Raw genomic sequence first — 9,277 nt, 5'->3', positions numbered from 1 at the left:
TGCAGTGCGACAGTTCCAGCGGCGACACCCTCCTTCGGAGTTGCAACGGCAGGCACAGCGGCGGTGACACGCTTCTTCTCGTTGAGTCGCGCTTCAAGCTCCTTGTGACACACAGTTCCTCAGAAGGCCCAAAACAGCAGCAGACACTTCCACAAGAACTCTGGGGAGCTGGGGGGTGAAGTCTGTTGTCCCTGAGTCTTCAGCAGGAGGCAAGCTCTTTTCCAAGCCCTTGGAGATCCTTCACAAGTTGAAAGCAAAGTACACAAAGTTTCTTTCTCCTTCCTTTGGCAGTAAGGCAACCACTGCAGGCCAATCCCCCAAGCAGCACTTCAGCTTGGGAATAGTCTCTCCTCAGTTTCTTCAGGTTCTTCTCGTCAGTAAAGATTTCTTCTGGTAGTCCAAAGTGATATAATTTCATGGGATCAGGGTCCCAATATTTATACCCCAAAATCCTTTGATCTCTGAGGGGAGAGGGGCCTTTGCCCAGTCCAAACCAGTTCTGAAGCACTCTGTTTACCAGACTTCTCCTTTCCTTTTACAGTGCAGGGCAGGCACACCAGACGCCCCACAGGAGGTGGAGCCAACATTGTGGAAGGCAAGTACAGTCGTGGAGCACTTTGTTTACAAGACTCCTTCTGTTCTTTCAGTTTGCAGGGAAGAGACATCAGCCGCTTCCCAGGAAAAACGAAAATGGCTGTAATTCACTATTAGGACATGCCACACACACCAGGGCTTGTCCAATCTTATACTTATAATGCACCCTGCCTTGGGCCTACCATAGGGGTGACTGATATGAAGAAAAGGGAAGGTTTAGGGATTGGCAAGTTAGTGCACTTGCCAGTCAGCATGACAGTACCAGACTGCACGCAGGCTATGCAATGGCAGACCTTAGACACATTTTACAAGGCTGCTTCTGTGGTGGCCCAACCAGTGCTTCAGGCCCACCAGCAGCATCTGGATTACATGCCCTGGCACACTCAGTGCACTAGACTAGGATCTGATAAGTAAACCAAAATAGCTAAACATGGAATCACTAATCCATACATCAATTTACAATAGGGAGAGCATATGCATTTTAGCACTGATCAGCAGTGGTAAAGTGCCCAGAGTCATAAAATAGCCAACAATAGGTCAGACAAAATATAGGAGGAAGGCAAAAAGTTAAGGGATGACCCTGCAAAAAGGGCCAAGTCCAACAGCATCTATAAAGGCTGTCAGCTCATGGTTCACGGCCTTATCGATTACTTTCACTGGAAACTGCAGTCGGGATATTGGTTGATAGTTACTCGGGTTAGAGGGAGACTCTGAGTTGGTTGAGTAAGGTATCTCTCTGGAGGAACAAGAGGTCAATGTAGATGTGGCTGTAAGGTCAGTGTAGATTTGGCTGTAAAAGTCTCGTAAATATTTTTTGCAGTTTGGCAAAAGGCGGCTAGCATATTGCAGAAGGACTGGTATGAGTTAGTATTTTTGTTTTCAGAGACATTGGAGAGTGATTTGACTGTTTTAAAGAGCTCTTTCATGAAGTTTTTGGTGGTTTCAGTTTTATTGGTGAAGAAAGATGATTTTTCTTTGAAAATCATGGTTTTATATACATTTTGAGATTTTTTTGTATAGGTGTCTTTTGTTAACACTGTAGTGTTGTCTCCTTCTGCGTTCTAATCTACGACATGGTTGTTTTTGTGTTTTAAGTTTTTCTGAATGCCAGGGTTTGGTGGGCATTGGTCTATGATTTGTAGATTTTTTCTTGGGAACTAATTGGTTGACAGCGTTTTCAAACCAAGTGAGGTATTCGGAGACAACCTTGTCCAGGTTTTTGACATAGGTAGGTTTTGTCTTATTGAGGACCATTTTTTATTTTTCGGGCTGTGGTTTATACCATGGGAATGTTGTTCTCATTGAATGAGGCTAGGTTAAGGATAGTGGCTTGTCTGTCCGTGTGATGTTGAAAATTACTGCTGAATGGTCATACCAATTGAGTGGCAGTATTTTTCCAATTTTTATGTAGGGGTTGTCGAAAGATCCCGTCAAGGCTGTGAATTGGCACATGAGTAGAATCATTAGCTATTGAATTTAGGCTTTTGCTGGTCATGGTTTCTTTTAGAGTTTCTAATTTGTTGTCCAATCCGTTCTCTAAGAGAAAATTAAAGTCACCTAGATTGGTGTAAATTGTTGTACTAAATATAGATTCTGGACGAATGAGGATCTGGGGCCCGGTGGGCGGTAAATAAGCAGTCTGCCAAAGGTGTTATTTGGATTCAGTCCAAATTTAAAAGTCAGGGCTTTGTACTTTGCATTATACGAAAAGGGTGAGTACCTGGCAGTAAGATGGTTAGGGTATACTATCGCTAGGCCCCCACTCTTTTTACTTGGCCAGTCTAGTCTGAATATAGAGTAGCCTATGGGTAAGGCGGCTACCAAATCAGGCCAGGACAAAAGGCAAGCCCAAGTTTCTGCTATGAAGGCTAGGTCGAATTTATTAGTATTTATGAAGTTGCTAAACTCAATTTTATTTTTTATGAGAGATCTAGCATTAATCATATTACATTTCAGAGGCTCTTTAATAATTGGCTTATTCGTGCTCATTAGTTTGGTTGAGGAAGTATCTTTAGTTTTAAAGTTACAAAGCGTAAGGTTTCAAACTGGACAATCGGTGTCCAGATTTGCCTGTGACTGGAGGATAGAACATGAAGGTCTCTTACCGAAGGTGTTCAGTGTGAGCAATTTCTCCCTTGAGTAAGTTAGCGGTTTAAAGTGTGAGCAATTCCTCCCACGAGTAAGTTACCTCAATGGTGGTGTTGGAGCTGGTCGCTGTCCAGGCGTGCCTTAGGTGCATGTGTTGTGCTGGTCAATTTGTAGGTCGGCATCGGGGGAGCGTGTTTAGGGGTGTGGTGACATGGCATTTGCAGCCGGGGCACTGGGTGGTAAGAGTATTTTTAGGGTTTTAGGGTGGGTATGGTTATTGGGTGGCATGGGTGTTTTAAGGTTTAGGGGTGGGTAAGGCTATTGGGTGGTAAAGGGTAGTTTTAGGGTTTAGGGAGATTCCTAGTAGAGGACAGTCCCGGGGTCCGGCGCAGGAGAAAGAGAGACCGTGCTGGGTGGCCCAGTGGCCTAAATAGGCCTATGGTTCTACCCCCTTCTGCGCAGGAAACACGTCACTGCTGCCCCGGAAGTAATTGCTGCGGCCGGTCGCCAATCGGGCTGACCTTGCCGCAGTGTGGGGGAGTGGCGAGGATCCGGGAGGCCGGGCCATAATCGCGCGCTCTTCAGTCTTGTGCTTTTCCAAAGTCTTTGCATCTGAAAATTATCTGTTTTTGTGCAAAATGCGGAGTTACTCTCGGTGTAGTGTTGTGACACCGAGAGTGGTTCTTTAACTGGTTCATTGAAACCATTGCCATGTGCGGCTCACTGCGGATGCGGTTCCGCCTTCTGCCCTATCCCGTAGGGCCAAGATTCACAGCATTACCTTTTTCTGGCAATCTCAACAGAAAGATGATCTACGCATTAATCGGATCCTCCACAGCAGTGTGACCGCAGATGCGGTACACACCACTGCCAGCTAATCCCCACTAGTAAATGGCATCCTTTGACTCAGGCATGTAGTCCCATTGTCCTTATGATGATCCCAATCATTTCCAAAAGGAATCAAAACGTCGTCGACCTTATGTACTCCGTTAACACTTTTTTCATGTATATCATTTATGTGTAGCGGTTCCTCACCATATTTCTGCTTGCACTAATCAAACATATAATATGCAAGCAAGTTGCTTTGCCTGAGCTTTCCTGTCTGTTGCTTCTGTTTTACTATATGTACACCTAGTAGGACGCAGGCTTGAGTCCCACTTTATTGTTTTGTGTATACAATTGTAAGAATTAAAAGTATATCTGTCCGGCTGGACAGGCTCAAACATAGTGCCGATTCTGGTTCTATATTCATTTGTTCAAACTTTATTGTCCTTGTTTAGGGACCACTGTGTTTATAACTCATTACTACCCAAGGTCCCTGACCAATACATTGGGTTCCCTTATTGCTCATAAACGGTCTCTCCAGCATAGCATGCAAACTCACTTTACAGGCACATATATTTTGATTCCAGCAGCACTTCCATTAAACTGCACAATCTCTGTGAAATAACCCAGGAAATCATTGTTTCTTCCATCAAGGACTACTGCTTTGACATCAGGGTCTGTCATTTCATGCACACTTGAAGCAAACATCAGATCAAATCTATCTTTAGTGGTAAAGGTGTGGAGGAGAATTTATCATCACCAAAAGTTTTCCTCACATCTTCAATGCACATTTGGGAGATGTATCTTTATTAGGAATGTCAATACTATTAACACCAGCGACTAACACCACCATGCTACTATTCTCCAATATAAGATCTTCTCTTGGTTTGTTTCTTGTCACACTTTCGTCTAATACTTGTGCTATCCTGGATTTAGTGATAAACTTGCCCTCCTGGCAAACTTGAGCAAAATGTCCTGTCCAACCACACATACTACAACACTCATTCAATGCGGGATAACCTCTAAATGATGCCACATGAATGACTATTTTTTACACTTTCCTATTTCTGCTATTATAATTTTTTTTATATATTTGCTGTTTACACTGCATGTGTGACCATTTTTTTCCTGTCATGTCTTCCTTCATTTTCCTCCTTTACACAAGATGCTGATTGCTCTATGGCATTGGCCGGTTTAACAACTTCTACAAGATCTGCATCCCCCATGACCCATAGCCTTTCTTGTATATGCTTGTTATTAGTGTTGACCATGAACTGATCCTGTTGTATCTTGTCAGTTGCCGTGTCAAAGTTGCAGGTAATAGAATGTCCCCTCAAAGCAGTCAGAGATGTATTGAATGACTCACCATCCCGCTGTCTACAGTATAAAAAATTTACTTTTCCAATGTGATACTGATGGTGGGTTTAAAGTAACTTTCTAAGCGGATCATAGCTTCCCCGTGTCCACTCTAGTCATCATCACCTTTAGGAGGTTCAACTTTACGAAGTGGTATAAAAGTCTCCTCTCCCTCTGATCCTAAACAGTGCAGGAGTATAACTTTCCTATGTTCTATCAAGTATTGCGATCAGGGGAGTCAAACGTTCCTCCTTTCACCTCTTCCAGGAGATCTGTGTTTTTTTGGGGGGGTAGACCAAATTGCATTGAATATAACTGTACAGCGTGGTTAAATGCACAATAATAGCATGAAGCAGGAAAGAGGCAAACACAAGCGTTGGAGAAAAATTAGGAAAATATTTACTGAATGGCCGTAATGCTGGCAGAGTGCACACGAACACTCTCAAAGGTAAGTGTTCTCCAAAAGGAGTTTTTCAACAGGGCTGTTTTAATGCAATGAAAGAGGAGCAGAGATTATAAACTAAAGCAAGATTCGTCTGGACATGTAATGAAAACTTGGCCTCATGCAGGCAGGTGCTGAGCTGTGGTGAAACTGACAGGGACTAAAAGCTGCAGTAGAATGCAGTGTCCATAAAAGTCAATTGAAGAGACCAGATAGCACCCATGTGAAAATAAGAGTTGGAGTGCTGGTGCCCCCGAGGTGAAATGCTTCATGCAAAACACTTGAAGGGGTACCCAAGGACCCCCTCCTTGGATCTCGCCTGTCCAACTACCAACCAACCAACCTCAGTGGAAATATCCAGTATATCTGGGAGGAGTGCAGCAGGACATAGTCTGTAGTAGGTGCGGTCAATCACATGGGGGTATATATGGGTAGCAGTGGGTGGAGATGTAAGGGAGAGCCTAACGTTCCCACTGTGTGGCAAAGGAAAGGATGATCGCATTTCAAGAGAGAACCAAGTCCAGGATATCCCAAAATACAGATTGGTGGCATGCGCATGCAAGGCATATCGGGTAGTAGGATCTCTGCAACAAGACGCAGGAGTAAGACAAAGAAATCAGAACAGTGCTCTGCAAATTGAAACACTGCAATCCCATCCTCTTTGCCAAATGAAAGGTGTTGTGCGGCAAAAATAACACTAAATTAGGTCATTGCAGTTTTAATAAGTTTCAGTACAGTTCATACAGAGAGCACTGTCACAAAACCTCGTCTAATTGACCTCCCTACTGCCCACCTCGAAACCTTCATAACCCAACGTTCTCAATAGAGGAATCCAAGGGGAGATGCAAAAGGGGAAAAGAGGGCGAGAACAAAGAAAGAGGTAAATACATACAACCCTATACATTGCAAAATCCAGCAGACATCATCAAACCAAGAACCATTGTACAACGCTCAATGTTAGTGATTGTTCGATACAGGACTGGATAAAGAGATGTTTTCTCTATACTGGACAACCACTTTAAGCTCTGCAACAGGATTCATGATTTTAAAACTATTAGGGACACATTGTTAGAGATACCCATCCTATTTTTAAATTGTAATAAATTTAGATACATTGCAATTACGGTGTTACGTTAAAACCACACTAAACGTAAATATGTACGGAAAATAAAGACGAATGGGTTGAAGACATAGGGTGAATGTGACAAAGCAGGGTGACACATGCGTACTCTCCAGGAGCGTGGTATTCATGGCAGGGCTCGGGCAGCCTAGTGAATCACTGACAGGTGACAGCGCCGCCATTCACTCCGGGGTGAACAAAGACCGAGCATCCTACAGTAGATGGAGGCGACACGCAGTGCCTGTGCGCAGCAGCCCCGGGGCGCGCGCCCCGTCCTCCCCGGCAGGGGAAGCGGGGTGCGCGCGCCCATTCACCGCCTCCTCCGTCTGGTGACGTCACGAGGCCGGCGGTGCCGCTGCTGCTCCATCCCATCCCAGCCCAGGCCGAGCCGGGGTAGGTGAGAGCGGCAGCGCCGCGAGGGAAGGGTCTGCGGAAAGAGGAAGGGGCCGCGGAAACAGAGCTCCAGACCCTACATACACGTTGGAAGCTAGGGCCCGGGTTAAGCGCATCTCTGGCCGCGGGCACTGGAGCAGCGTGAGCGGTACTGCTGTCCACGCCCGCAGGGGCAGCTCTAGGATGGACGCGGAGCGCAGGAGGCGAGCCTCGGGAAGCGGCAGCCGGTCCACCCGGCCCCCGTCGTGGGCTCTGGGCTGCTGCCTGCTGCTCCTTCGGATCGCGCTGCTGGGAGCGGCCGAGCAGCCTCCCCGCTGCACAGAGGTGAGTCCGGGCGGCTCTTTCTCAATCATTCAATCTGCGGCTCTCTGGTCCCTGCGATGACTCGCATCGCGTGGACATCACCTTGTAGGTGTATAATATGTGTACGACCCCTTAATCCTGACCATAGAACAAACCGCTTTACTTGCCACACTATTGTTTGCCCTAAATCAGCGTATATTGTGGACTCCTAACACCATACTGATACCTGTGCCCGAACCCCAAACGCTAAATTGCTCCCCTTCTCGTGTCACGTTTGTGATGATTTGTAAACAGTTCAGCAGGTTAGTGCACCTGCAGAGGATGCCTTTAACTGAAAGCTACAGGTTATAACCCACCTTAACGACTTGTCATTTCTTTTGGCCTTGTAACTATGTTTGGACCGAGACTGAAAATAGGCCTTAGCACTATAATAAAGGTGTCCCACATTAGTGAATGAATAAACTACAAAACGGACCCCTTGTTTGCAAAGTGGGTCATTTTGAGCGTGTAAAGACCAGATGAATAAGTGCTTTGCAACGTACGGAAGACTGCATTGATTTTTGCTTGCTGCAGGCAGGGTTTGTTTTAATATCAGGAAAAGCAACAATAAAAACCGGCCCTGCATACCATAAAAACAAGACCGCAAATAGCACAAAAAACGGCCTATACACGGACCTGTCATACCAGCCTTTCAGGCACTTCCTGATTGCACTACATGCCACTCAGACCCTGAAGTGGCTACTGAAGTAGGAAGCAAATAGTGGCAACACTCTGTGCTCTCAATGAACCCATAAAAGGCCCTTTAGTATGTGATGTTGATATGCCCAGGGTTCCATACACCTGAGTCATGCCATATTTTAACATTTTTACAAACTATTCAAGTAAAGTGGTTAATTTCACACTAAAGGATGGGCCTCTTTAATTATCAGTGCCCTACTGAAAACAGCAGGCGTGTCCATTTAATTAGGTCCACTTTACTCCCATTTGAAATCTTCCCCCTTTGTCATTCGTCAGGTGTCTCGGGGACAGTGCTGCTTCGAATGATTCAGGGTAATGTAAGCCCTCTGACTTCCCCGAGGTTATGCTGTGAGCCTGTGACTGAGCTGAGATACATTTAGTACAACCTCTAACGTTATACAACAGCTGAGGGGAAAGGAGACATGGTCTAAACTACACCGACAGAACTAACCCGTGTCGCTGCTGTCGAAGCTGTAGAGTGCTTTACAGCCTCAGGGACTTGGGCAGGCGGCTCCACCTAACAGGGCGCACATTTTTCCGACTTATGTTTTTTTTAATCGTAATTACTGCACTACGGCGCTAAAGGTCTCCGGTCGAGTTACTTAGACCTGACCGGAAGCTTCTAGAGCTTAGGCTGCCTCGTGTGCCACCGCGTGCAGCTCGGGGAGACGCTTGTTATCTCGTGTAACCAAGGGCTCGTCCTAGCATTAGTGTCATGTCACGCCATCTGTGCGTTGACTACGTGACTTCGTGTAGCCAACGCATATTTCCACTGGATTCAATACATCAGTGCATTCTGGGAGTTGTAGTAATGTTTTCACACTAAAACCAATCTGATTGTCTGTACTATAATTCAATAGCTTGCAAAAGTAAAGTACTGGTCTGGAAACATGGCTTTCCATTAGTACGAGCCATGTTGGTAACTGGCCACCCGAGGCCAGTAGAAGTTGTCCTTCCTCCTTGTGGCTCGTCATGATTTAGGTTTCCAGGAAGATTTAGCTGCCCGCTAAAGAGAGAACTTTTCTCGTTATATTTAGGTTTGACTGCTGGCATTTTTCAGGACTTTTAAGTGGGATGAACAAATTGGGGGTGGGGTCTTGCAAAGGCGGTGGCCGATGCAATTAAAGACGAGGCTTAAAAAAAGTAAGCTAACACTCTGTGTTTAGCATAGTGGGCTGCCCGACTGGTATTTTGCCGTTTCTGTAATTTCTTCCAGATATATAATACAAGTAACATTACACAAACACCAAGCCAGGGCTATTGGCTTTGTTCGTGGTTGTTAGTTGCATAAAATAAAAAAGCAACAACCATGGCTTTGAGGTATATAATATTGATAACGCTTCTGTTCTGAAATGAGACTGTGAAAGAACTAAAACGAGTCTCTTTGAAGTTACCTCATAGGCTCTGAGCAGTGGTAC

General features: G+C 45.4%; 1 protein-coding gene across 1 annotated transcript in view; it reads left to right on the top strand.

Moving 5' to 3' along the window:
* Positions 1-6,749: 6,749 nt before the first annotated feature.
* ELAPOR2 (endosome-lysosome associated apoptosis and autophagy regulator family member 2) overlaps positions 6,750-9,277 on the top strand; it is a 550,871-nt gene continuing 548,343 nt past the window's right edge. The window contains exon 1 of the mRNA XM_078674189.1: positions 6,750-7,142. Coding sequence (XP_078530315.1) covers positions 7,002-7,142 — 141 coding nt within the window. The 5' untranslated portion in view covers positions 6,750-7,001. The remainder of the gene's footprint in view (positions 7,143-9,277) is intronic.

This window comes from Lissotriton helveticus, chromosome 1_1 (assembly GCF_964261635.1).
Source record: "Lissotriton helveticus chromosome 1_1, aLisHel1.1, whole genome shotgun sequence".
Classification (NCBI taxonomy): domain Eukaryota; kingdom Metazoa; phylum Chordata; class Amphibia; order Caudata; family Salamandridae; genus Lissotriton; species Lissotriton helveticus.
This window is presented reverse-complemented; position numbering and strand designations above follow the sequence as displayed.